A 26964-nucleotide genomic window follows, 5' to 3' on the forward strand; every position below is an offset into this window, starting at 1 on the left:
GAGAACGTAGCGAGATACTATTGGAACTGAGCCCTGAAAAATATCAATGGTAATTCATGTAAGACAAACGTAAGTACATGAAGAAGATAGCTTCTGTCTCTGTTAGAAAACATTACTAAACATTCTTAAGCTTAGACTGCAGTGTCACATTCAAAATCTTGTTTATGGGCAAAGAGGAAGAGCACTTTATGTAAGTATGTAAAGCCAATAATTTATTATTAGTGTAATGGAAATTTTAATAGTCTAATTCAAGAATTGTCATAACTCTAGATCTAACTACAGAAAAAAAAAATAATGTTTGAGTACTTATCCTCAGGTAAAAGTTGTACTAATAGCAATGATACAATCAATATTGCAAAACACACATATGGTTTCAACAATATTTCTGATTTTACATTCACCAGACCACTGCTCTGGGTCCTAAGGTCTGCGGTTCACTGTAGTGTTGGCGGTGGGGAGGTGTCATGGTCAGTTGTCAGCATCTTGAGCCCTTCACTGGGAGGAATATGATATCCTTGTTGATGGTTTCCTTCACCTTTTTTTCCCTTTCTTCTCTTTCCTTCCCCTTAGGCTTACTTATCTACATTTTGGAACCTACATTTACACCTTTCTTCACTGATCCACAGCTCCACTACATCTGAATTTACTTGGTATGGTGCCCTGCACACATATCAAAACCTGTTTTGTCCAGCTCTACATTTTTAAACTAATCATTAGTCACTTGTTTATAGTCAAGGAGTCTCCAGCACTGGAGCCTGCGCCATACCTCTTGTTATCCTGCACCTATTCTCTACACCAAATACTGTCTCTACTTCTCAAGACCTCAGCTGGTGTACCAGACCTGTATTTCTCTACTCTGCATCTAATGTTAGAGTTTTAAATATCTTTCTAGAATAACTGCTTGTTATTACTACCTGTATGAAACTATAACCCACAAAGACAAACAAAAGTAAAACAAATTAGCCATAGACACCTGATAATTATAGAAATTGCTCTCACATCTTAACAAAGTGAAACGAAACCAGAGGCAGACCGCAAAGGTTCAGACAAGCCTCAGTCCTGCAGCCTTATGAGCTCAATACAGAGCCTATGCTCTGTTCCTAGCTATAGCAATGCCCTGTTACATCGCGGTCACATCGGCAGCAGAAACACCAGCGTGTTCGAGCGTCTCCCTTAACACAGCCGCCAAGCAACGCCGAGCCGAACCGCCCCTCAGCGCTCACAGCGGGGCTGGCCGGGGGCGGGGCCGCCTGGGGGCGGGGCCGCCCGGAGCAGGGCAGGCCGGGGGCGGGGCCGCCTGGGGGGGCAGGCCGGGCGCACGGCTGGCCGGGGACCGGGCGTCCAAGCGTCGGGGTGCCTCCGCCCCCGCGCGCGGACGAGACGCACAGTCCCGCCCGCCGTCTCACCGCACCCCTCGGCATGCCTCAGAAAGCCTTGGCTAACGGGTTGCTTCCTCGTTATCGGGCGGGCCCGCAAGGCCTCCTCGGGATTGGTGGGTTCGTGCTGTGCGTCAGCGCGACCGCTGCGCCGAGGCGGATCCTTCGCAGCGATTGGCTGAGCGATCTCCTGCGCCCCGCAGCCGATTGGCTGTTCTCCGGCGGGTAGGCGGGGCCGGACGGGAGGCGGAAGCCACGTCGGAGCGTTCCGGTGCTGAGGTGGCTGGGGGCGGGCTCGGTGCTGTGGCGGCTCAGCCGTCGTTCGGGTTCGCTGCGTGCTGGTTGCCAGTAGGTCGGTGCCTTCTCTCTTCTGGTGCCGTCCTACGGTTGTGTGAGGTCTGGTGGGGCTGTCGCGCGGCTCTCGGTGGCGGGCCTGGACCGGTCACGGCCCGCTGTGCGGCGCTGGGCACCGCTGCCGGCTCTGGCGGGAGCGACCCCGCTGGTGTGTGGGGGGAATTGGGGCGGGTTCGCGGCTCCTTGGGGTCCAGGGCAGTGAGGAACGGCCGGGTGGGCTGGGCTGGCGGCCGTCTCCGCCTTCACCGGGCTCTGTGGTCAGGCCCGGTCTCGGTACGCCGGTGCCTGCTCTACGACCGAGCCTCTTTTGTTGGGGGTCTGAGCTCAGTGCCCAGCTTTAACCAGCAGCGGAGCCCTTCCTGGGAAGGTTTCTGCCCTGTGAGCCCCGCCGGAGGCATAGCGGTCACCGTGTCCTCGCCAGTAAGTGCGGGACTGACGGGGCAGCCGGGAGCTCCTGTAGCTGCGCCGGCGTTGGGACGCGCGGGCGAACCGGCTGGCAGGGGTTGCTGCCGGCTCCTTGAGATCTGGAGCTGTGGGCAGGTGGTGGTGGTTGGTGTCTGTTGCGCTCCTTCGTTCCATGTTCCTTTTAGGGACCCTCAGCTCAGTGTGAGAGGTTTGTCCCAGGGCTTCTGTACAGCAACAGTGCTTTCAATGCCTGTTTGATTCCCAAAGGAGGGAAAAAAAAAAAAAAGAATTAAACTTAATTTACGTATAATAAAGTTACAGTTGAATAAATCAGTCACAAATACTGTCAAGGCTTTCATCATTAGTTGATATGTAGAGGTAGAAATGGATACAATTATGCCTAATATATTGCTTGTATGCAAAAATGGAAATCCAAGTCAGTGTGATACCAGAAGAGCAATATGCTTGTCTCTGCCAGCTGCACTGTTTACTTATGTGGGTGAGGCAGTGGAGCACAGAATAACCTGTGTACTTTTGTGCTTGTCTACTGTTTATAAGGAAATTGGCCAGCACTATATAATGCTTTACTGCTATAAGCTCAGCTTTAGCAAATCATTTGATACAGTTTCCCACAGCATTCTCCTGGAGAAGCTGGTTGTTCATGGCTTGAACAGATGTACTGTTCTCTGGGTTAAAAAAAAAATAAAAAAAAATACTGTCCGGATGTCTGGGTCCAAAGGGTCCTTGTAAATGAAGTTAAATCTAGTTGGTGTCTGGTTTTAAGTGGTGTTCTGTTGTGCTCGGTATTGAGGTCAGTTCTGTTTAACATTTTTATTAGTGATCTTGATGAAGAGACTGAGTACACCCTCAGCAAATTTGCAGATGATGCCAAGTTGGGTGGGTGTATTGATCTACCTGAGAAAAGGAAGGCTTTGCAGGGGGATCTGGATAGATGAATGCCATACAGTTGGATGTGGCCCAACAAGGCTGAGTACCAGCTGCTGCACTTAGGTCATAGCAACACCAATGCAGCAGTACAGGCTTAGAGAAGAGCGACTGGGAAGCTGTCCAGCAAAAAAGGAACCTGGGGGTGCTGGTCAACAGATGGCTGAACAGGAGCCATTGGTGTGTCCAATAAGGCCAGTGCCATCCTGGCCTGTATCAAAAATGGTGTTGCCAGCAGGACTAGGGAACTAGGGAGGGGAGGAATTGTCCTTCAGTACACAGGACAAGCAAGACTGCATTTCAAGTGTTGTATCCGGTTTTGGGCACTTCACTGCAAGAAGGTTATTGTTGAGTCTAGAGTAAAGGCAGCTGAGAGAAAATGTCGTCATACAGCTACCTGAAAGGTTGCAGCAAAGAGGGTGTCGATCTCTTTTCTCAGATAATAAGTGATAGGATGCAAGGAAACAGTCTTGAGTTGCACCAAGGAGGTTTAAATTGGATACTGGGAAGAATTTCTTCATGGAAGGAGTATTTAGGTATTGGAACAGGCTGCCTGGGGGAGTGGTGGAGTTGCCATCCCTAGAGGTACTTAAGGACATGGTTTAATATGGTTTAATGTTAAGGGACTTCTCCAACCTCAACTATTACATGATTCTAAGTAAATGTGAAGTGTGAGCACCAGGCTATTTCTGCTACAAGTCTGTGGCGCTAATGTAAAGGACAGCTACCAGCTTGTCTGCTGACTCTTGGCTTTGGGATGGTATTTAACGGTGTTATACTTATTCTTGGATTTAACCTCGGGGAGAGAGCGAAGAGGATGAAGCCAAGCTCTCCAGTGGTGAGCAGTGACAGGATAAGAAGCAGAGGGCACAAACTGAAACACAGGAGATTATCTCTGAACATCTGGAAACACTTTTTAAAAAAAAAAAAAAAAAAAAAAAAAAACTGCATGGGTGACAAAGCAGTAGCACAGGTTTCACAGACTGTGGAGTTTACCTCCTTGGGAAGTCAGCTGGGCATAGTCTGGAGCAAGTGGTTCTGAGTGGCCCTGCTTTAGCGTTGGAGTTGGACAAGATGACCCTCGGAGGTCCTTTCCAACCTCAGCCATTCTGTGAAAAAGATCCTCCTCCGCTCACTGTTCTCTTAGTTGCTGTATTTGGTCCATCAAGTTCACAGCTTTCTTGTACTGGGGAGACCAGAACTGGACACAGTACTCCAGTTATGGCTCTGCCAATACTGAGTGGGGGGATAAGGGTAACACCTCACTCCTGGTGACACTCCTGATGCAGCCCAGAATGCTGTTTGTCTTTGTCATGAGGCTACGTTGCTGGCTTACGGTCAACCTGTTGTCCACCATGACCCCCAGGTCCTTCTTTGCAGAGCTGCTTTCCAGCTGGGTGGTCCCTAGCATGTGCCTGCAGTTGTTCCTCCCCAGGTGCAGGACTTTGCATTTCTGTTGGTTGAACTTCATGAGGTTCCTGTCAATGTGTTTCTTCAGCCTTTCCAGATCCCTTTGGATGGCAGCATAACCCTCTGGTGTATCAGCACGTCTTCCCCGTTGTGTGTTGTGAAAATTTGCTGAGGGTACACTCTGCAATAGTATCGGCCAGCTCATTTTGCACATGTGGGTACGTTCTTGTGGGCTTGTGTATGACCAGTTTGTGCTCCCTAACTTGGTCCTCTTCTGAGTTTAAATCTGCATTGCTCCAGACTTTCAGGCTGTAGTCAGGGAACTGGGATTCCTGAAGGTCTTACCTGTAAATGCTGAGGGGAAGAGGGCATTGAGTACCTCAGCATTTTCCGTGCACTTTGTCATCAGGACATCTGCCACATTTAGCAGTGGGCCCATGTTTTTCCTAGACTTCCTTTTGCTGTTCATGTATTTGCAGAATCCCTTCTTGTTGCTCTTTGCATCCCTTGCCATATTCAACTCACCTGAGAAAATAATTTAAAAGTGAGTTCAAAAGACATGAATCTTTAAGACTTGAGCTAGTTATTAGTTATTAGGTTATTAAACTCCGTGTCTATGCAAATAGGTACCAGCTCCTCTGTTTGCATTTTGAGTAGTCCGGTTTTGAGCCAAGTCTGGCAAGGCATATTACCTGTAGTTCAGTATCAGGTTATTGCAGTCAGTCTGGACATAGGCCAGGGAATATTAAGTTTCTCCTCAAAGTCCACGTACAGATGCTTGAAATTGTAATTCCTGTAGACTGCAGGTATGTGTTGAGCCCTATAACACATTCTGCTTACAACAAATGCCTGCAGATGCCTAGATTTTATGTATTTTCCCCATGTATCTAATAGCACTTCTAATAATTCCTCTTTCAGGTAGCATTTAAGTTCTATCAATCCTGAATCATGTTATATGTTATTTCATGTAACCTCTCAGCTGCATATTGTGTATTTGTGATTTTGAGATGTGGCTTAATGGTTAGTAGGAAAATCAGAGTCATCCTCTTCAAATATTGGTGATTGTCACCAATAGGCATTTGTGCATTTGGCTGACATTTTAGAAATATGCTTTTACTGCTGCCAAGAGAGTAGGGCGTGTTCCTCACTGGAGGACGGTGGGGGTGGTGGTTTACAAACCACCTTTATTATTTTTATTCTTTAATAGTTTATTGTTCTTATGAACCATTGATTTCAGGTCTTTAAATGAGTCTTTTGTATTACTGACTTGGTGACCAGTTAATGCTGAAGGAAGAAATGTCTCGGGTAGAAATTATATAGGCTATATTACTTTGGAGTTCTATGACTTAGACTCATGCAGGGCCAGCTAAGACGTGTGCAAAATGCTAGTACTTTTTTTCACTGACTATCATATTGATACAGAGCATGTGCAACATGATGGTGTCCTTCTCCAGCAGCAGTGCCATCTCCAGAATTCTTTGCAGGAAAGACTGTCTGAGGCCTGGCTTTTTTTTTTTTGTTTTTGTTTTTTTTTTGTTTTTTTGCTTCACTAACTGCTTCTTAAGTATTTTATTCTGTAGGCTGCAGAGATTAAGTTCATGCCATTAAGTGTTAGGAATCAGTGTGTGTTTGCAAGAATGGGAGAAATTGTGTTTTATGAATAAGGAAGACTTTTCACTTCTTACGTTTATTCCAAATGAGTGATTGTAATAATCCAAGAGTGTGCTGTGTAGGATGAATAATGTGCTTATTTCCTTACTGTTAAATTGTTTTCTTCTCTCCCCAAGAGTCTTGGCTCCTGCGACCTGTCAGTATCCAAGAGATTTTAAAAAAAAGATTGGTGTGAAGGACCTGTGCGTGATGAATAGTGTGTCTGGAAGTCTCTTCACTACTGAATAAGCATACCTCCGAGCTACTCAGTGCATGGAAGAGGTTGGTGTTCACATGGCCTTTTCTGCAACTGATACTGAAATGTGCATTATTACAATGATTCTATGATTTTCTGCTTCTGTAAAATCAGGTAATTAAAAGGTGTGACTGCCACAGAAAAAGTGTCCTTTCAACTGTCAGTATTTCCATGCTTTAAGTGGCAATGTAATATGAAAGATAAGCTTACAAAGATAAATGGGGGCAAGAATGAGTAGATCATTGTAGCCAGCTTTAGAAGCCTACCTCTAGGTAAAACATCTTGTCAAACTAAAAGGTTCTATATGGTGGAAATAATTATTCTAATATAAACTAGAGTTTATATCTAATGTGATACTCATATATTTTACAGTTGGTACGGATAGTTTGTTGTGTTTTTTTTTTTTTTTTTTGAGAGAGAGATGTCAAATGTCCCATGTGACCTGGTCTTCATAGTATGTTAGAATAATTTAGGTCATAAGGGACCTTGGGAGTTCATTTGGTTCAACCCTCTGTTTTTAGCCTGGCTAACTTTAAAGTTAGATCAGGTTGCTGTAAGCCTATTCCAGTGTGGTTTTGTGTGTTTTGTTTTCTTTTGTCACCTTTTGCTGTTTGTTTTTTTTTTCCTCTGATTGAAATTTCATATACTGCAACTTGTGTGCACTGACTCGTATCCTTTTGCTGTGCACCTTTTAGAAGTGTCTGGCTCTGTCTTCAACTACCTGATGGATAGAAAACACCATTCTGTGAAAATCATAAAATATCCTGAGTTGGAAGGGACCCACAAGGATCATTGAGTCCAACATTTGGCTCTACATAGGACTAACTAAAATCTAAATCATATGTCTGAGAGTGTTGTTCAAACAGTTCTTGAACTCCAGCAGGTTTGGTGCTGTGGCCACTTCTCTGGGGAGCCTGTTGCAGTGAGTGATCACCCTATCAGTAAAGAACCTTTTCCTAATACCCAATATGCACCTCACCTGATGTAGCTTCTTGCTGTTCCTTCGGTCCTTTTCTATTAAAGGGAAGTCAATTATTATATGTCCCGTTTTACCCTCTGTTCTCAAAGCTGAACAAACCAGCGTTCTCAGTCTCTCTGTGTCTTGAAATCCAGAACCTGATCATCATGGGAGCTTTCTGCTGTGCTTGCTCCACTTCCTTCCTGACCTTTTTTGTGTACCAAGGAGCCTGAAAGTGGACTCTATACTTCAAATGTAGTCTTACAAGTGCTGAACAGAAAGGATGAATTGCTTCCCTCAGCCTACTTGGTACAGTCTTACTAATACAAATCAGTATGTACTTGGTCTTCTCTACTGCAAGGGCATACTGCTGATTTATCGTAAACTTATCTGCCGGCATCCCCAGTTTGTCTTCTACAGCACAGTTTTACAGCCGGTTGGCCCCTATTTTGTGCTTCTGCATATGTTTATTCTACCCTGTGTGTAGGATTCTATTTGAAGTTGCTGAACTTCATGAGGTCTATTCTTCTGATGAACTCCATCAGTCTATTTCTCTAGCGTGCTGACATTCTTCTGATTGTCAGTTCTGTACTCTGGCTTATCAACTGCTCCTCACAATTTGGAGAATTTTTTGTGGGTGGCTTGCATCCCCTTGTTCAGGTTATTAATGAAGATCATATTCCGCCACTTATCCCAAGATGGCAAATTGTGTTGCTGGGTGTTACAGCTGCCGTTTTCTGATTCTTCAGCCCCATTTTTGCTTCTGAGTTTCAAGGAAAGGAAAGAAGGTATACTAAGTGTCAGCCAGGGCATATATGCCCTCTCCAGTCTGTATCTCTCTGTCAAGGTCCTGTCGTATATGTGTTATGCGAAGGTCTCCTCTTTCTCATGGGACATACCTTCATCAACTTAAACATCAAGACTGAGTTCACCATTCCCACTACTATAACTAGAAAGCTTGTTTTGCAGGTATTGTTGCCCGTATATATGCATGGCCCGGAAAGAAGTGTCTATTCATGTAAGAGTCAGTTATTCTTCTTTTGAATAACTATAATTCAGTAAACTGGAGTTGGTCTCTTTTCAGTTGTGCCCATTCAGAGGATGAGAAGCTAACGGGCACAAACTGAAGCACAGGAAGTTCTGGCTGAATGAGAGGGCATTTCTTTACTGGGAGGGTGACAGAGCACTGGAACAGATTGTCCAGAGAGGTTGTGGAGTCTCCTTCTCTGGAGATGTTCAAAACCTGTCTGGATGCCATCCTGTGCGACGTTCTCTAGGTGATCCTGCTCAGCAGGGGGGTTGGACTAGATGATCTTCAGAGGTCTGTTCCAACCTTGTTGATTCTTTGTCTGTGGTTTTGTAATGACATTGTTAAGGAAGATCAAGAATGAACTATGAGGGTAAATTGAAATCCTGTATAAATTGTATTTTGCAATAATGCATGTACAGTGATAAAAATATCATCTTGTCTTAACAATACATCTGCTGATGTGTTTAAGGAGTCTGTCTTTTCTTGGTTACATGATCACTTATGTATTCCTGTGGTGGTCTAACACTGACTAGTAGCCGGACACCACAACACTGCTTCCTCACTGTCCCTCCTTGAAGGACAGGCAGAAAAAATACGATGAAAGAAAGCTTGTGGGTTGAAGTGAGGACAGCGAAATCACCCACCAGTTACTGTCATGGGCAAGGCAGACTCAGCATAAGGGAGATGAATGTCATTTATTGCCAATTAAAAATGGACTAGAGCAGTGAGAACTAAAAGCAAACTTAAATACTCCTTCACATCCACCTTCTTCTGCCTCCTCCCTCCAAGCAGCATAGGGGTGTGGGGAATGAAAGTTATGGTCAGTTTATAATGCTTCGTCGCTGCCACTCTTTCATCCTCGTTCTTTTTCCCTGCTCCAGCATGGGGTCCCTCCCGCAGAATGTAGTCCTTCCTGAACTGATTCTACATGGGCTTCCTACAGACTGCAGTTCTCCAGGAGCTGCTCCAACATGAGTCTATACCATGTGGTGCAGTCCTTCAGGATTGGACATACTCCAGCATGAGTCCTTCACAGGCTGCATCTCCTGCCAGACAACCTACTACAGCATTGGCTTGTCTATAGAGGCTGCAGTTCTGGCCCAGAGTCTCTGCCTGCATGGACTGTCCATGGGCTGCAACTTCCTTCAAGCCATACCTACCTATTCCACTGTGGGCTGGTCCATGGATATTTGCTCTGCTGTGATAAACCATGGGCTGCAGGGGGACAGCCTGCTCTACCATGGTTGTCTCTATGGGCTGCAGGTGATCAGTTCCAGTGCCTGGAGCACCTACTCCCCCTCATTCTTCACTTACCTTGGTGTTTCACTCAACATTTTCTCACTCATCTCTTTCAGCTGCTGTTGTACAGCATTTCTTAACCTTAAACATGCTTTCACATAGGTGCAACTAGTGTTGCTCATTGGCTTAGCTTTGGCCCATGGCAGGTCCCTTTTGGAGCTGGATCAGTTTGTTTGGAACTGGCTCTTACCTAACATGGGGAAGCTTCCGGACTTTTCTCACAGAGGCCACCCCTGCAGCCCCTCCCCCCACTCCCCTGCTACCAAAACCTTGCCATGTAAACCCAACACAACTCCTGAGGCTTGGCTTTGACTTTTCTCTCTGTTGTGGTTTAACCCCAGTTGGCAGCTAAGTACCACATAGTCTCTTGTTCACTCTCCCCATGTGGTATGGGAGAGAAAATTGGAAAGGTAAGTATGACAACTCATGGTTGAGGTAAAGACAGCTTACTAAGTAAAGCAAAACTTTTGTGCACAAGCAAAGTAGAACAAGGAATCAATTTGCTACTTCCCATCAGCATGTTCACCCACTTCCAGGAAAGCAGAGCTCATCACACAGGGAAAACAAACACCATCGCTCCAAACATCTCTGCTGTCCTCCTTCTTGGACAGGCTGAAGAAGTGCGCCCATGAGAACCCAATGAGGTTCAGCAAAGCCAGGTGCAAGGTGTTGCACTTGAGCTGGGGCAATCCCAGATATTTATATAGACTGGGAGAAGAGGAACATGAGAGCAACCTTGCGGAGAAGGACTTGGGAGTCCTGATGGACGAGAAGCTGGACATGAGCTGGCAGTGTGCACTTGCAGCCCGAAAGGCCAACTGTGTCCTGGGCTGCATGAAAAAAGGGGTGGCCAGCAGGGAGAGGGAGGTGATTGTCCCCCTCTACTTTGCTCTTGTGAGACCCCACCTGGAATACTGTGTGCAGGCCTGGGGCCCCTAGCACAAGGATATGGAACTCTTGGAATGGGTCCAGAAGAGGGCCACTAAGATGATCAGAGGGCTGGAGCACCTCTCCTTTGCAGAAAGGTTGAGGGAACTGGGCTTGTGTAGCTTGGAGAAAAGAAGGCTCCAGGAAGACCTCATTGTGGCCTTCTAGTACTTGAAGGGAGCATATAAACACGAGGGGGTACACCTGTTTACATGTGTTGGTAGTGATAGGACAAAGGGGAATGGTTTTAAACTAAGGCGGGAGATTTAGGTTGGAAATTAGGAGAAAGTTTTTTCATTAAGAGGGTGGTGAGGCCCTGGAACAGGTTGCCCAGGGAGGTTATAGATGCCCCATCCCTGGAGGCATTCAAGGCCAGGCTTGATGCAACTCTGGGCAGCCTACTCTAGTGGTTGGCAACACTGCCCAGAGCAGGGGGTTTGAAACTAGATGATCTTTAAGATTCTTTTCAACCCAGGCCGTTCTATGATTCATTCTATGATTCTTTACTCTAGTTTTTATTGCTGAGCATGAAGTCATATAGTAAGGGATATTCCTTTGGTCATTTCAGGTCCGTTGTCCTAACTGCATCCTCTCCAGTCGTCTTGTGTGCCTCCAGCCTCGTTGCTGGTAGGACAGCATAAGAAACAAGGTCCTTTACTCTATGTAAGCACTACTCTGCAACCACAAAAAGCGTTGGTGTGTTACCACCGCTATTTTCATCAAAAATCCAAAACACATTCTCATAGGAACCTGTACAAAGAAAATTAACTCTATCCCATCCAAAACCTTCTCTTGGCAGATGAGATGTATTCTTTGTAAGACTGGTTTCCTCTGTAACACTGAAAATCAGCCTGGAGGGATACCTGCTTTATCCTAGTCAGTTTTGACTGCAACTGTATTCTGACTCTTTGTTTTGTTTCAGGCTGAAGATGCTGAGCCGTTTGTCAGGTTTAGCAAATACTGTTCTACAGGAGTTCTCAGGTGATGGTGGAGATGCAGTTACTGAATCCTCTGTGACTGTAAGTTTGTTGTAGTGGAAAGATTTTCACATCTTACTGAGAGTTAGTTGGGGAGTGTAAAGTATTTGGTTTCAGTGAAAACCATTTCCTGTTTCTTTGCAGCTGAGTGCTAGACTGAACTGGCATTCCACTCTGTTTCCTGCATTTCTGACCTCTTAAGTCAACACTTCTGCGATGAAGACAATAATCTTAGTTTCAGCATCTCATCTAGGAAAAAAAAAAACTTTCTGAGTGAAGAAAGACTTATAAGAGTGCTAAATATTCTGTATAGTATAAAAGGGAGCTCTGCATAATTGGGTTACAGTGGGAGGGTTGATCTACATGTTGCTCTCTGATACCTGAGACAGTGCAGAACATGTGAGGCATCTTCCCCAAACTGTTTCAGATTTGCTGTTGTGTTTGGCAATTTTTTTTTCTTGTATATTTTTTGTCAAGGCTATCCCCAGCTTTTCTTCTGGTTTCACGTAATTGCATACAGTTCTGTAGGCTGCATGAAAGAGTGCAGTGTTTAGGAGTGGCACTGAAGATACCATTTGGATGCTATACTTCAGTCTTTTCAGACTTCTTTCCTCCAGAGCGCTCATTTCACTATTTCAGGTACAAACTTCAGAGTCAGGAGCAGAAAGCGTGGAGGAGGCACCTGGGGAGTTACTGGAGCGCCTAGCTCAAACAGAAAAACTAGTTGTCCAGCTGAAAGATTTGATCCGAGAAAAGGATGCCCTGCTCCAGCAAAAAGAAACCGTACTCAAGGTATAATTTCTTTCAGTGGGGACTTGGGAACAAGAGTTAAATGCTGCATCAGCTTTCTGTGTGAGTCAGTCTCAGTTTTCTTCCAAGCCTTAGAGATGTCTGCACTACTAAATGCATCAATTTCAGAGAACGATTGAATTCCAAAGAATGTGTGCTAACCAAAGAGATGTAGGATTACACTTAGCTTAGGTGTAGTTGCCTTAGAGTAGATACACTGCATGCCATGTATTTTGTCTTGGAGCTCCTCTGTGCCCACATGGAGTCCTCATGTATACTTTTATACTAGTATAAAAATGTCTCTTGTGATTTTTTTTCCAGTTCAGAATCTCTGAGACAGAATGGGCTGTATTGCAGCCATCCAGCGGTCCAGTGGTTTTATGGCATTTAACCAAAGATACGTATGTATTTTAAGCATAATCCCTTTGAATCTTTCTTTTACAGGAAGAGCGGGAGGCTGCAGATGCAAAACTGATGAAGCTGAAACTTCAGGCCAAAGCCAAACTGGCATCTCTGAACAAACGCATTGAGGAGTTAACAGAGAAAGGATCACCAATGCCTGCACAGACCTTATCAGAAGAGCAATTGTATTCTAAGGTTGGGAGAACAGGGCTACTTAAAAGATGTTAGCCTCTAGATATAGTCTGGTATTCTCCTACGTCTTAGGTCCCAGTGATGTAGTAGGGCCTATCTCTGTTATTAGCAGGTCATTAATAGTTCCAGCAAAGATGTCTGTCCTGTAGGAAGCTGGCCTGTCCAGCTTTCTAGTACTACAGATGCCCTTGGGGTGCACAGCTTGATGTCCTCAAGGGTATGGGCCAGTTTCACTTTGCATACCTTTCCCATATCTTTGGTATTCTGTTACAGTTAAGTTTTTCCCTGTAGAAATCACATCTGTGTCTAAGCTGTAAGTTTCTAAAGATTACCTGTCATGTAAGTACAGAAAAGGAATGATGAGGCTGGCTGGAATACAAGAACAAGAAGGTTATTAAATTTGAAAGGCAGTAACTTAAATGTAAAAAGAAAGTATTTCCAAGCCATGTAGCTTGCTGTGCTACCTCAAAGTTCTATGATTAACAAGACCTATTTATATAAAACTGGGTAAAAGTAGGGATTTTGCTATTGAGCAATACCTCCAGGTTCCTTTTCTGCCAGGCAGTTTTCCATGCACTCTACCCCCAGCCTGTAGTGTTACAGGGGGGTTGTAGTGCCCCAAGTGCAGGATCTCACCTTATTCAACCTCATACAGCTGGCCTCAGCCCATCAATTCAGTCTGTTCAGATCCCTCTGTAGAGCCTTCCTGCCCTCAAGAAGATCAATGCTGCCACCCAACTTGGTGTTGTCTGCAAACTTAGTGAGGTTACACTTGATCCCCTTGTCCGTTTCATTGATAAAAATACTAAAGAGAACTGGCTGCAGATGGTGGCTTGATTACATTAGAGAAGATAAGGGCTAATAGAAACATTGAAAAAAAGATCAAAAGATTATGGAAAATGTTAAAAGGTGAGTGTAAGTGATGTTTAATGGTGAACTGTCAGGTAAAGAGTGGCTATTAATTGAAAATCACATGAAAGACAATCCAGTCATTGGTCACAGCCAACACAGATTCAATAAGAGAAGGACCCATTTAACAAATGTAATTTCCTTTTATGACAAGGTACCCACCTAGCTGACCAAGGGAAGCCAGTTGATTTAATCTTTTTGGATTTCAGTAAAGCTTTCAATACTGTTTCTCACAGTATCCTTCTGGACAAAATATCCAGTATACAGCTGACCAAATGCATAGTACAATGTGTGAACTGTTGGCTGATGAGTCAGTCTCAAAGGTTTATAGTAAATGGGGTTACATTAGACTGGTGGCCAGTCACTTGATGGGGTTCTGCAGGGCTCTATTTTGGGGCCAGTTCTCTTTAATGTTTTCATAAAGGACTTGGATGCAGGACTCGAAGGTATACTAAGTAACTTTGTGGACAATTCTAAATTGGGAGGAGTGGTTGACCCCATCCTGAGTAGACAGGCCTTGCGGAGAGATCTTGACAAATTAGAGACTGGGGCAATCACCAACCACATGAAGTTGAACAAGTGCTGGATTCTGCACCTGCGTTGGGGTAACCCTGGATATATGTACAGACTAGGGGGATGAGAGCCTGGAGAGCAGCTCCACAGAAGGAGATCTGGGGGCTCTGTTTAATGGCAAGTTGAATATGAGTCAACAGTGTGTCGTGGCCTTCAAAAGGTCCAACCATATCCTGGGGTGCATCAGGTACAACATTGCTAGTTGGTTGAGGGAAGTGACTGTCCTGCTCTAGTCTGCATTGGTGCAGCATCACTGTGAGTGCTGTGTGCAGTTTTGGGTGCCAGAATATAAGCTATTAGTGTCCAAAGGAAAACTACATAAAGATGGTGAAGGGTCTAGAGGACATGATGCATGAGGAGTGGCTGAGGACACTTAATTCATTCAACATAGAGAAGAGGAGGCTGAGGGGAGACCTCATGGCAGCCAACAGCTTCCTCATGATGGGAGTGTGGAGGGGCAGACACTCATCTCTTCTCTAGGGACCAGCAACAGGTCTTAAGGGAATGGCATGGAGCTGTGTCAGGGGAGATTCAGGCTGGATATTAGGAAAAGGTTATTCACTGAGAGGATGGTTGGGCACTGGAACAGGCTCCACAGGGCAGTGTTTATGGCACTAAGTGTGATGGAGTTCAAGAAGCATTTGGGTAACAGACATATGTTTTGATTTATGGGTGGTCCTGTTTGGAGCTAAAAGTTGGACTTGATGATCTTAATGCATCCCTTCCAACTCAGGATATTCTATGATTCTAATGGAGTAATGATTGGCTACATAACTTGTACTTAATATTGTTGATGGATGACATCACAAAAAATTACATGAATTTGCTGCTGTAAATTGCTTTATAATATCATCTTGATAACCTTTTTCAATACAAACTAGCACTTGGTTTTCATATAGGAGGAACTGGATGATTTTGAGGATTAACATAACATGAAAATGAGATAATTTAACAGACATACGATCAAGCAGTTTTGGTATCCTGCCACTGTATACTGCAAGGCTATGAAAAAAATCCTCAGTCTGTGTAGATATGTCACTCAGGCTTTATTTCCTAGACTGTTACGGACTAATGAGCATTTTTGCTGCAAAATTCAAATTCATCAGTTGAAGGCAAAATCAGAGAGTTTATCACCAGTGAATCAATGTGATGTAGATTTTCATTAAAAGGGTAGGTTTTTGTTGCTAAGAAGGCTAGTGGCTGCATTAGGCAAATTACCACCAGCAGGTCGAGAGAGGTGATCCTTACCCTTTACTCAGTACAAGAGAGACCTAGACATAAAATCACAGAATGGCTTGGGCTGGAAGGGACCTTAAAGAACATCTAGTTCCAAATGCCTGCCATGCACAGGGATGCTGCCCACTAGATCAGGCTGCCCGGGGCCTCGTCCAACCTGATGTCATACACCTCCAGGGATGGGGTATGTACAGCTTGCAGATGCAGGACCTTGTGCTTGGCCTTATGAACCTGTACAAACCTTCATGAGGCTCTCAAGCCTCTCATGGTCCCTCTGGATGGCATCCCTTCTCACTAGCATGTTGACCACACCATACAGCTTGGTGGTATTTGCAGGCTTGCTTGTACACTGTCCATTTCAGTGACAAAGAAACTGACACATGAAGAGCATCAGTCATTACTGATCTCCACTTGGACATTGAGCTGTTGACTGCAACACTTTGAGTGCAACCATCCAGCCAATTCATTACCCACCAAGCAGCTCATCTGTCAAATCCATAGCTCTCCAGTTTAGAGACAAGGATATCATGTGGGACAGTATCCAATTCTTTGCACGAGTCCAGATAGATGATGTTAGTTGCTCTTCCCCTATCTGCTAATGCTGTAACCCCATTTTAGAAGGCCACCAGATTTGTCAATGCAAATACTTAGGCAACACTTCCCAATTAAAGACATCTTGTACGTACCTATATAGAAATGAGGAAAAATGTTACTTTATGTAGACTAACTTCATTTTAAGAAACAAAGAATAAGTAAAGAAATAAAAAATGATTTATGATTTGGAGTAAAGAGTGAGGTAGCGTTTCATGTTCGTTTTCTTTTGTTTATTTTTAAAATTGAGCAGTAGTACTAATCAGTTTTCTTTCTTGTGTTTTTTTTTTCTTCTCAATTCTTTCTTCTTGCAATATCAGAGTAATCAAAATACAAATGAAGGGCATAGAGATGAAGCCAGAGGACTAATAGAGCAGCTCAGGACACAAGAGGATACTGTTCAGGATCTGAAGGAACAGCTGGCTCTAGCCAAGATGAATCTTAATGATGCTGAAATCAAGTATGCAACACAGGTACACAAAAAGGCTTTTATTTTTGTGTGTTTCTCACTCCACCACTGACGCTGGCATAATTTAGGACAGTTGTTCCTGAGGGCATGCTGCTGCTTAGGGTATATGGCCAAATATGGCAGTCTTGACAGAAGTGAGGCTACCATAGCTCCATGATCCCATGTCCAGCCTGAGAATGCAATTCCTGGCAGAAAATTCCTGACAGACTCGGACTCCCCTGGTCCCTCCAATTGCTAACTCTGTACCTGCCTTGGAGAGGTACAGGCATACTAATGGACATACATAACATACACTCATGCACACCCTGACCAGGACTCTTTTGGTCTTTCCAGTAGCCAGCTCCCTGTCGTCTCACCCTCAGAGACATGCAAATACACAAAGGCAGGTCTTGCTCTTAGAGAACCTCATCAGGACCCAGTGGTGACTCTGGTAGCTAGCTAAAGCTCCCCTGACCATCCAGTTGTCAAGTCTGCTTGTGGTCTTGTCTTTGGGCGCCATACGCCCTCTGTCCTGGCTCCCAGGCCTCTTCACCTACTTGCCAAATAGTCTGGCTTGGTATTAGCTAGTGAACATACACTCATTTGCATGCTGACACTTTCTACAGTTGCTGGCGCCACAGACACATGGGCCCTTTGACCCACAGTCTGATTCTAGTCACTGGTACTCAGACCTCTCTCCCCCAATACACACACGTGCACACTGGATAGAGGGTGCTTCCCACAGAAGAGAAAAAGAGAAATGGACTTTTATAAGAAGATGAAATAAACTGCTGATCAGGCACAGGGCATGGCAGACAAGACACTGTTTACACACACAACTGATTTTTATTTTTATATACCTTTACTGCCCTTTTTTTTTCATGCTTGTTCCTCTCCAAATACCCTAGGTCCATCAATTTCCCTGCCTTTGCTTCCTCTTCTAAACATCCCATAATAAGTCTTGCACAATCCCAGAATTGCAGCCCTCTTTGGCTGCTTCCAGTAATACATCCTGTATCCCCAGGCAGTAACCACTGCTAAAAGTGCTCTGCTGTTATGAGTCTCACGCTTAAATAATGGGAGTGATGGCTCTCTGAGGAGGAAGTACTACGGAAGCAGCCCTTGGAAGGGCTCTGAGTCAGAATTTGGTTTATTGTCTGCCTGCTGTTGTGCTTCTAGGCTTGTGTAGGTGGGCTTTTGGTGGGCTTATTGTTGTCCTATGGTGGGCTTTGGAGTAGCTGGGACACAGTATTATTTTTTAATCCCACACCTGCCATTGACTCTCTCTGCTCTGCCATGGATGCGTAGATAAGCTTTTTATCACATAACTTAACAGCTGTTGCTGCTATTGTATTTATTTATAACATGATTTATGTTAATACTACCGATGTCAGTTTTAGGTTTTGGTGTGTGAAATAGACTGTGTCCTATGCAAATACAAAACCAGAAGTTTTATGAAGTTGCACTTATGTAGAAATTACATCTTTTAAAATTCTGTGTAGTTGTAAATGAAAAATCTACATTTTCTGCTTTCTGGAATCTGAAATATCAGTTAATGTATATATATTAGAAGGTTAAAGATACCGTGTAACCAAGGTGACATAAAGGATTACCAAGCTGAAGACATCATCACACATACATGTGGTGTTCTGAAGTTGAAAGCTGGCATGCACGTTTGTTAAGCTCATAACTTTCTTGTTTGTTTTTGTTGTTGTTGTTGTGCAGGTTTTTGTTTGTTTTTGTCTTTTTTGTTGTTTGTTTATGTATATACATATATATATATATATATATTGTGGCTTATGTTTTCAGCTGAGTCACCTGCAGAAAGTAATTGAGGAGAAGGAAGCTTTCTTAAAAGAGCAGGTTCAACAGCACCAAGCTGAATTGCTGAAGATAGCAGCTGAGTCAAATCTGGATGTAGAGATGCAGCAGGTATATTTGTCATAATAATCTTATGAAGGTGAAGAGAAAAGAAAATAATTTTTATTAGTCTGAGGACTCACTGGGAAGGCAGTTCTCAGCAAAGTAAGTCAGAAGGGACGAGAAGGGGTTTGATTTGATTGTCTGCTTTTCTTGGTTGTTTATTTTTAGGATGCTATCTTTGACTTTCAGAGTTCCAGCTGCAATGTGCTGATTTGCTATAAAACCTTCCCTATCACAGTTAAGAAGTACTCATTTATTGTGCTCTGGTTCCCTATTTGTGAAACAGTGGTGTGCTCTTCTTACTGTACCATGGTTCCAGAATAAATGTCAATAAAGAACAAAGTTATTTAGGCTGTAAAATTAACTGTGTTATGAAAAGTAGGTCTATGGATGAAATAAGGGAACCTAGCCTTCTTATGTTAGCCTCTCAGATTACTGTTACAGTGCTGTCTCTCTTACAGAACCTGCATACACTTCAGAGAAAGCTACAGGAAAAGGAAACAGCTCTGCTAGAACAAACTCAGATGGTAGAATTTCTGCAGCGGGAATTGCATATGGCTGAACAACAAAAACAGGTACTTTTTCATGTTTTGCTTATTGCTTTACTGTCATGTCTCTTTAGTGGAGTCATAGAATCACAGAATGGCTTGGGTTGGAAGGGACCTTAAAGATCATCTAGTTTGAACCGCCTGCCATGCACTGGGATGCCACCCCACTAGATCAAGCTGTCCAGGGCCTCATCCACCTCCAGGGATGGGGCATCCACAGCTTCTTTGTGCAACCTGTTGCAGTGCCTCACCACGCTCTGAGTGAAGAATTTTCTCCTAACATCTAATATAATTCCTCCTCTTTTAGTTTAAAGCCATTCACCCTTATCCTGTTAGTATCTGCCTGAGCAAAAAGATGCTCTCTATCTTTTTAATAAGCCTCCTTTAAGTATTGGAAAGCTGCAGTGAGGTCTCCTTAGACCCTTCTCATCCTCAGTCTGAACAGACCCAGTTCTCTCAGCCTTTCTTTATAGGGGAAGTGCTCCACTCCAGCCCTCTGATCATCTTTGTGGCCTTTCTCTGGACCTGCTCTAACAGGTGGACATCCTTTTTGTTGTGGGGGTCCCAGACCTGGATGCAGCACTCCAAGTGGGGCTTCAGACGGGCAGAGCAGAGAGGGCCAAATCACTTCCCTTGACCTGCTGGCCCCTCCTCTATTGATACAGCCCAGGATGCAGCTGTTCTGGGCTGCAAGCACACACTGCTGGCTCGTGTCAAACTTTTTGTGCACCAGACTGAACGCGGTGGACTGGACTTTTGTCAGTAGCCAGTTACCAGATCAGCTTATTTCTGACACCAAGTTTCCAGCATGAAATCAAGCTGGCAACTCCCTCAGCTCAGAGAGAAAAAATGTTAATTCTTGGATAAGAGGCAGTTTAGTCTGAATGGGGAATCACGTGATTGTTACCTCAAAATTAAGATACTCCTCCCTTTCAAAGAAGAGGACAGATTTTTTTTGGTTCCGGAAAAGAAAACAAAATGATTACTACTATGCAGAAAAGATTTCAAAATATCGCTATTAAAAATTACTATACACACTTTCTAACCTTACTTCTGGCTTTATGCTCAGCCTTGTACAGTCTCCCTAAAAGTTGATGACTTCTGTCTGGTTGAGGATAAGGGCTTACAGCAAGTTGACAGCATCACAAATCTCCAAACAGGAGGAATTTTGTGTCCATGGCTTATTCCTCAATCCAGGATCCACTTGGAGTTATTTTTATGTTTTCTAAAATGGTTTTACACTTTGTTTTGTCTTCATTAGACAACAAGTTCATGCTGCATCTCATTTTACTATACATGGTGTGTTTTATGTCATAGAAATAAAATGATATTGTCTACATGTCATGCTTTATGTCATCAAATAGAGTTCTATTTCTTTGTCTATTTTGTTACTACTCTGTCCAATTTTCTCCAGTTCTCAGTGTGCATTTTTTCAACTGACCACTGGTGAAATGTTTATAGCCTCGGGGTCTCCAGTTCCAATGTGTGCCTCACCTTCTGTCATTCCCTGCCTTCATGTACTTCCCTGCATCCCATTCTGTGTTCCTGCTTCTCAATGCCTCTGCTGTCTCACCAGGCCTGCACTTTTCTACACTGTTAGTCATACCTATTTCATTTTACAAAGAGTAGGTCTTTGTAGCTGCTATCTATTACAGAAAAACTAAAAAAAAGCTGCAATAATACCATATGAAGATAAGTAAAACAAATTTTGCTTATTTACATGGTAAGAAGAAATATTTTTATAGCTAAACTAAGTAAAATCATTTCCAGGAATTTAAGGCATGGGCAGACAGCAGGCTTGATGAGCCTTGTTCCTGAGGACTTGTAAATACAATGTAAAGCTTTGAGCCCTGTTACTAGTAGTGTCAATGCTACATTATTGGACTACAAGGCTCTGTAACTATTAATCTTGGTCTGTTCTCCCACGTGCCTGGTGACAGGACGAGGGGGAATGGGCTTAAGTTGCGCCAGGGGAGTTTTAGGTTGGATCTTAGGAAGAACTTCTTTACCGAAAGGGTTGTTAGACATTGGAACAGGCTGCCCAGGGAAGTGGTGGAGTCACCATCCCTGGAGGTCTTTAAAAGACGTTTAGATGTAGAGCTTAGGGAAATGGTTTAGTGGGGACTGTTAGCATCAGGTCAGAGGTTGGACTCGATGATCTTGAGGTCTCTTCCAACCTAGAAATTCTGTGATTCTGTGTGATTCTGTGTTTCTGTAATCTGGTTTTGTGGCTAGCTGTAGATTTTCCAGGTGATAGTTGTTTAGGGGGCTCTAGCCACCACACTAACATGTGCATCTGCACTCAACTTGAACTTTTTCTAAGGCAGGTTTTAGAGCTACAGGTCTCTGTGCGTTGCTTACAGTTAGTCCAGCCAAGCAACAGGGATTAAGATGCTTTGGAAGACCTCCCTAGCAGTGTGGTTTCTGTGCATGTGAACAGGGACAAAATCTAACCATACTGTGCACTGCTGTCTCATGCATTCAAAGCTGACAAATACACAGTGCTTCACCTAAGACAAAAGTACCTAGCATGGTGCTAATATAGCTACACTGTTCTGGACTACAGTGTCCGGGCCAGATCAAAGGCAGATGTTCTTTGGTGCAACTTCCTAAGGACTTGGTAGTATGACACAGCTTCTGCAGTGGTATTGGCTCTTACCTAATCATTTTGGAGTGTGAATAAAATGAGATCAAGTCTCTACATATATGACTATATATACATATGCCCCTTGAGATGAGATCCCTTAAAAGATTTGTTTGCAGATGTATGATGAGTACCTTTTTTTTTCCCCTCAGTAACACAACTTCTGAAAATCTCCACCATTTAGAATGACCTTCTGCTTTATCAGTCTCGTGGGAGAGTGGTGCAGTAGATCAGTTGCACTTCTGGTCAAACAAGCAGATATTTAACAAATTAATTTTTAAGCTCAAATGTTCATCGTTTCTACATACAAACAAAAGAGACCTCTACTGTTGTCACTGGTTGTGCTGTTCTCCAGTGTCCTTAGTTAATTCAAGCATTGAACATTAATATTGTTCTTCCTGGAGAAATGATAGCTTTTATTATTTTTTTCCCCCTGTACTCAGCTCTGGTGAGGCTGCACTTCGAGTACTGTGTTCAGTTTTGGGCCCCTCGCTACAAGAAGGACATGGAGATGCTTGAGCGGGTTCAGAGAAGGGCGACGAAGCTGGTGAGGGGCCTGGAGAACAAGTCCTACGAGGAGCGGCTGAGGGAGCTGGGCTTGTTCAGCCTGGAGAAGAGGAGGCTCAGGGGCGACCTTATCGCTCTCTATGGGTACCTCAAGGGAGGCTGTAGCGAGGTGGGGGTTGGTCTGTTCTCCCACGTGCCTGGTGACAGGACGAGGGGGAATGGGCTTAAGTTGCGCCAGGGATGTTTTAGGTTAGATGTTAGGAAGAACTTCTTTACTGAAAGGGTTGTGAGGCACTGGAACAGGCTGCCCAGGGAAGTGGTGGAGTCACCATCCCTGGAAGTCTTCAAAAGACGTTTAGATGTAGAGCTTAGGGAAATGGTTTAGTGGGGACTGTTAGCGTCAGGTCACAGGTTGGACTCGATGATCTTGAGGTCTCTTCCAACCTAGAAAATTCTGTGATTCTGTGATTCTATTATAAATATCCTTGGTCTCAAAGCAATATCTAATTCTACCACCTCTCGTCCTTTATTTATTTATAATTATGCTCTATCAGAACACAACAGGTTGATCTACTTCCAGATCTGTTGGTCAGGCTTTGAAAGGTCTCAAGGTATTTGAAGGAAGCAAATGTGAGCTGATTCATTGTCTTGTACATTTGGAGAGAAGCAGAAAGAAATTGATTTCTGACCAAAATGCTGGAAACTTCTTGAATATTTTGGAAATAGTTTCTTCCTGTTTAGATCTTGAAGACAATGAACAAAGAAACATGTTTATTTTGGTGATTCTTCTTGGTAATGTACATGTATTTTGTTATTATCGTTATTATTATAGAATTTGCATAAGGTGTTTAGTGGATGAAATGTAGTTTTGATGAGGAGGCAAAAAAACACTTTTTGTTCCTTTCATGTATATTGGTTGAAGAGCTCTGATTTTCAATATGTTTTGTAAACATAATTTGGAGCTCTTTCACAATGGCTTTCTTCTGACCCCTTATAGCCCAGTCCCCAGTGGTAGAGTAATGCTAGATTACAATACAGTTTACAAGTAAGCAAAATACTATGGACCTCTTCTCACAGGAGTCACCATAATGAATCAGAATTGTAGCCTGCCCAATAATTCCTCCAGCAATGGCCAGGACGCCTGTCTTGCTTCAGTCACGTGCCGAGAGAAAATATTTCCTACCTGATACCCAGATGTCCCTCATGGACATCTGTTTTGTAAGCCTTCATAGCTTCTACACACACACACTCCGCAAAGCCTGTCCAGTGCTGAGCCGCATTTTGGAAACTTTTTTCATTTCTTTAAAAGTTTTATGCACCACTCTATTTTCTTGTTCATGTGTCCCAACCAGGCACAGTGGTGGGACCTCTTACTATCAAGAAGAGGTGAGGAACCTCAGTGAACTGACATGTACTCATTGTTGATTTTACTGCTTCCCAGAGAGTTTTGTGGAGTGGTAGCATGGATACCTGTCGTGGTTTAACCCAGCCAGCAGCTAAACACCACGCAGCCGTTTGCTCACCCTCCCTCCTCCCTCTCTGGGACGGGGGAGAGAAATGGAAAGTGAAGCCCATGAGTTGAGATAAAGAGAGTTTAATAAGACAGTAAAATAATAATAATAATAATAATAATAATAATAATAATAATAATAATACAATGATGATAATAGTACTACTACTAATGTGTACAAACAAGTGATGCACAATGCAATTGCTCACCACCCTCTGACCGATGCCCAGCCTAACCCCGAGCAGTCCGGTGCCCCTCCCCCGGCTAGCCACCCCTATATATTGTTCAGCATGACCCCAGATGGTATGGAATACCCCTTTGGCTAGTTTGGGTCACCTGTCCTGGGTCTGTCCCCTCCCAGCTCTTACTGCACCCCCAGCCTGCCCATTGGCAGGACAGAGCAAGAAGCTGAGATGTCCTTGGCTTGGTATAAGCACTGCTCTGCAACAATTAAAACATCGGGGTGTTATCAGCAGTCTTCTCATCCTAAGCCAAAACATAGCATTCTACCAGCTACTAGGAAGAAAATTAACTGTGTTCTAACTGAAACCAGGACAATATCTTCATGGCACGGTTGTTAGGGTCCCCTGATTCCTCTTCCACGCTCTGAATCCCCTTGTGCCGTTATGGTCATCAGGAGATCCAGGTATACCTACATCCTAAGGCCATGGGCCATGGGGTGGAAGCTTCTCTTCCTACCCATAGTGTAAAGGGAGCTCCTCATCAGCCTCCTCTGGAAACTAAATATGTTGATCATCCATAGGCCCAGGAGAAGGAAATTTGATGAATTTTCTTCTCTACGCTGGGCATTGTGTAGAGTGCTCTGTCACTTATGGTTTACTTTTTCAGCATTTTTAACCCAATTTCACATACACACTTTTGTTCCATTTGTTAATTGTCCTCCTTAATTCTCCTTTTCCTGTTGTCGTGCTTCTTCCCCTTTTTGGGAAGCTTTCTTTCCTCTAAAACAGAATTCATGGTAACTGTTCTACTGTTTTCTTCTTGTCTATTCCCCTGCAATAAATTTAGATTTTTCTTTTCTTTAGTTTTGGGAGTTGAACTGAAATTGTGAGTTCACGTTTACCCCAGCTTTATGACCTTTCAAGAAGGATGTAGTAGGGCAGGTTCTCTTTAAGAAATCGAGGTTTCTCTCATGTTTATTTCATTTGTTCTGCTACTTAAATATCTGAGGAGGATATAATGGCAATTTTAAGATTTAATTCAGGTACTTTGCTTTGGTGCTGAATTGATCTAGATAAGAGTTAAATTAATTTCCATAACTTTTTACAGATGTTACAAGATCAATGCCAGAAGATGTCAGTGGATCTAAGCTCTCTGAAAGATGTGCTAGATGCAGAGAGACAAGAGTCTCAGAGTCTTAGAGAGAAAATGGAGATGGAACTAGCCGAGAGGAAGCTATCCTGCCATCACTTGCAGGAGGAGGTACAGTGTCTCTCACAACAGCTACAAGAGGCAAGAATGGCGCAAGTGGAATTAGAGAGATATAGAGGCCTGGAGAAGAAACAAAGGCAGGAGGTGGAAGAGAAAAACCTACAGATCAGTTGTCTTAAGGTGGCTGAACAAGAGCTCCAGTCTAGCTATGCTGCCCTTGTAGCTGAAAATGATAAGCTGAAACAGGATGTTGACCAACTGTTGATGCTGTCTGCTGAAAACAGTACTACAATAAAGAAACTACAGGGTGAGTAAGCATGGTATTTTGGTGAAGCAGGTTTTCAAGAACCGAAGGATATCTGGGTTGCCTTCTACTTGACTTTGCTTTTATGATGACTCATAAGAAAATACTGACCATAGAATCATTCAGGCTGGAGAAGACCTCTAAGATCATCAACCTTTAAGATTGTATTAAAGTCCACCACTAAACACCAAACTAAGTTCTAAATCTACATGTTTTTTGAAGACTTCCAGGCGTGGTGTCTCAACCACTTCCCTGGGCAGCCTATTCCAATGCTGTACAGCCCCTTCAGTAAAGAAATTTCTCCTAATATCCAACCTAAGTATGATAAGGTCTCCCCTTAGCCACCTTCTCTCTAGGCTAAACAGCCCTAGTTCCCTCAGCCACTCCTAATGAGACTTGTTTTCGAGACCCTTCATCAGCTTTGTTGCCCTTCTTTGGGCACACTCCAGCACCTCGATGTCCTTATGGTAGTGGGGGGCCCAAAACTGAACACAGTATTAGAGGTGCGGCCTCTAATACTCAAAGCTGAGTGAATCACTGCCCTAGTCCTGCTGGCCACGCTATTTATGATAAAAGCCAGCTTATCCTGGTTTCCACCTGGACATTGAGCTGTTGACCGCAACTCTTTGAATGCAACTGTCTAGCCAATTCCTTACCTACCACGTGGTCCATTTATGCAATCCATTTTAGAGACAAGAAAGTTGTACAGGACAGTATTGTATACTTTGCACAAGTCCAGGTAGATGGCATTAGTTGCTCTCCCCTTATTAACCTGTGCTATAACCCCACTGTAGAAGGCCACCATTTGTCAGGCACAATTTGACCTTAGTGAAGATACGCTATCTGTCACCAGTCATCTCTGTTTTTCATGTGCCACAGTGTAGTTTCCAGGCAGATCTACTTCATGATCATACTGGGCATAGAAGTGAGACTGACAAGCCTGTAGTTCCCTGGATCTTCTTTTTTCCCCTTCTTAAAAATGGGGGTTATATTTCCCCTTTTTTAGTCACTGGCACTTCACCAGACTGCCACAACTTCCCAAATATTATTTGAAAAGGGTAGCATTTGTTGTACTTTCTTTGTGTGGTGTTGTAGCCTATAGTTTTTTGAGACGTGCTAATTTCTTGAGCCAGATATATATTTTTAATTAATTTTAATAATTCATTGGATTCCTATTTCTTCCATCAACTTGTGCAAGTTCTTCTTGGATGTGCCACATTCTTCAAAATCTTTCAGATTCTTCTACCGAAATGTTAAACGAGCAACCAAGGAAAGCAAACTGTACCACTTTTCTCTGTAAGCTTATATTGAATCAGAACTAAAAATACTAATCTTACTGGAGGCTAATATTTCAAATTGTTTTTGTTTTTTTTTCCAGCTACTTTAGGTCCCAAAACGGGAGCGGTGAC

At 43.6% G+C, this 26964-nt stretch overlaps 1 protein-coding gene across 6 annotated transcripts in view; it reads left to right on the top strand.

Moving 5' to 3' along the window:
• Positions 1–1542: 1542 nt before the first annotated feature.
• The window catches only part of GOLGB1 (golgin B1), a 67324-nt gene continuing 41902 nt past the window's right edge, over positions 1543–26964 (top strand). For 2 of the 6 annotated variants that reach the window (XM_032207505.1, XM_032207510.1), the window contains exons 1-9: positions 1651–1728; positions 6278–6422; positions 11533–11629; positions 12227–12379; positions 12821–12973; positions 16600–16752; positions 18537–18659; positions 19112–19225; positions 25150–25558. In XM_032207505.1, the coding sequence (XP_032063396.1) occupies positions 11540–11629; positions 12227–12379; positions 12821–12973; positions 16600–16752; positions 18537–18659; positions 19112–19225; positions 25150–25558 (1195 nt within the window). In that variant the 5' untranslated portion in view covers positions 1651–1728; positions 6278–6422; positions 11533–11539. Of the gene's footprint in view, positions 1602–1650; positions 1729–4578; positions 4709–6277; positions 6423–11532; positions 11630–12226; positions 12380–12820; positions 12974–16599; positions 16753–18536; positions 18660–19111; positions 19226–25149; positions 25559–26964 lie in introns of those variants that run through there. The other 4 variants (XM_032207506.1, XM_032207507.1, XM_032207509.1 and 1 more) reach the window with 4 other exon arrangements.

Source organism: Aythya fuligula, chromosome 1 (genome assembly GCF_009819795.1).
Source record: "Aythya fuligula isolate bAytFul2 chromosome 1, bAytFul2.pri, whole genome shotgun sequence".
NCBI classification, from domain to species: Eukaryota; Metazoa; Chordata; class Aves; order Anseriformes; family Anatidae; genus Aythya; species Aythya fuligula.